Source organism: Aplysia californica, unplaced genomic scaffold (assembly GCF_000002075.1).
Source record: "Aplysia californica isolate F4 #8 unplaced genomic scaffold, AplCal3.0 scaffold00175, whole genome shotgun sequence".
Lineage (NCBI taxonomy): Eukaryota > Metazoa > Mollusca > Gastropoda > Aplysiida > Aplysiidae > Aplysia > Aplysia californica.
Genome location: NW_004797445.1, coordinates 564,350 through 565,660, shown reverse-complemented (window position 1 = coordinate 565,660; position 1,311 = coordinate 564,350). Strand labels below are relative to the sequence as shown.

The window sequence follows — 1,311 nt, the reverse complement described above, 5'->3', positions numbered from 1 at the left end:
ATTATTATTATTATTATTATGTTCGAGACGAAATTCTCTGAGGAACAAAACTATGCAATCTATTTTCTAATAACAGATAAATAATATAAATGATAGCTGTAGTCAGCCGGTGGGCAAAAGCGTGTCTCACTATAAAAAATGTACAGTAGACTGTCTAATTCCGAGACAATAAAATGTAAATTACAGTCTCTTGATGAACTTACAAGTAGAAGACAAGCAGGCTAAAGTCACATTTTCCCTGACTTTGTCTTGGTTACATGTGGGAAATGAAATAATGTAAGAGTAAGAGCGTGACCCTTTTTTCCTTCCAATGTCTTGTATTGCCATTGTAAAGCAAATGTATCATAATATAGACATCACAGCGGGTAATTGAACGACATCACTGGTAGATCCTACGATTCTTATTTCCCTTCGTTGTCTTTGTCTTGCTTTTTCTAGCACTGCATGATCGTTATTGTGTCCATGTGATCCTCTTTACGCAAACAACAAATACCACATTACAAAAAAAGACAGCAAGTCAAACAAATGTACTCAATGATCATAATCAGTACACAGGTCTTCAAAGGGCAGGGCTGTATGGTTGACTCTTTATTTAGCTAGAGTTTTGCTCAAGGACACTGAAAACAACTATCGCCCATTGACATTGTTTCAACTTTTTGTGTGTGACAGAATGCATTTATTAAACCACTGGAGCCCACTGTGATGAAAGTCTTAACCTCCCCCCCCCCCCTCACATTTTTTCTCCTCAGTTTCCTGCCTATCCTTGTTCACTGGCACCGCCTCGGCCTGGAGGATCTGTACGAATGTCTCAGTGGCCTGGAGACTCACGTCTGCACGCTTTTCCCAAACAAAGGATTCAGCACCGTCTCCTTCCTCGTCATGTTTGCCTTTCCCACAGCACTCATGTGCTACTGTTATGTGCACATCTACAGGTGTGTCAGGGTTCCTTACTCTGTCGTTGGTATTGTTGTTGCAGATGATTTTTTTTGGGGGCTTCTTTTACTGCTTTTTCGGGATTGGTAAAGGGTGCGTTTGCGTGTATTAATATATCTTTTTGTTAGTCTTTGATTCGAGTGTCCTTACTTTTAGTATTTCAACTTGACTTATTTCGCAAGTTTGAAGAACAAGTCGAGTATTTCTTAAGAAAAAAAAATATGGCAGAATTGGGTTTTACCACAGGTTAAATCGATGTGCGGGGACATTTGCCTATGTATAATAATTATGATGAAAGTTTGATTAAAGTTAAAGGTAGTCGCGTTACTGTAGTGCAAGGGCAATTTTAATGAGTGGGCTAATACGGTGTGTGTGTGG

General features: G+C 39.2%; 1 protein-coding gene across 1 annotated transcript in view; it reads left to right on the top strand.

The window, feature by feature from the left end:
- Window positions 1-1,311, top strand: part of LOC101850415 (octopamine receptor beta-1R) — a gene marked incomplete at its 5' end in the record, with an annotated part of 12,124 nt that overhangs the window by 9,519 nt on the left and 1,294 nt on the right. Inside the window, 1 exon segment of the mRNA XM_013082459.2 lies at window positions 750-932. Within this exon segment, the coding sequence (XP_012937913.1) occupies window positions 750-932 (183 nt within the window).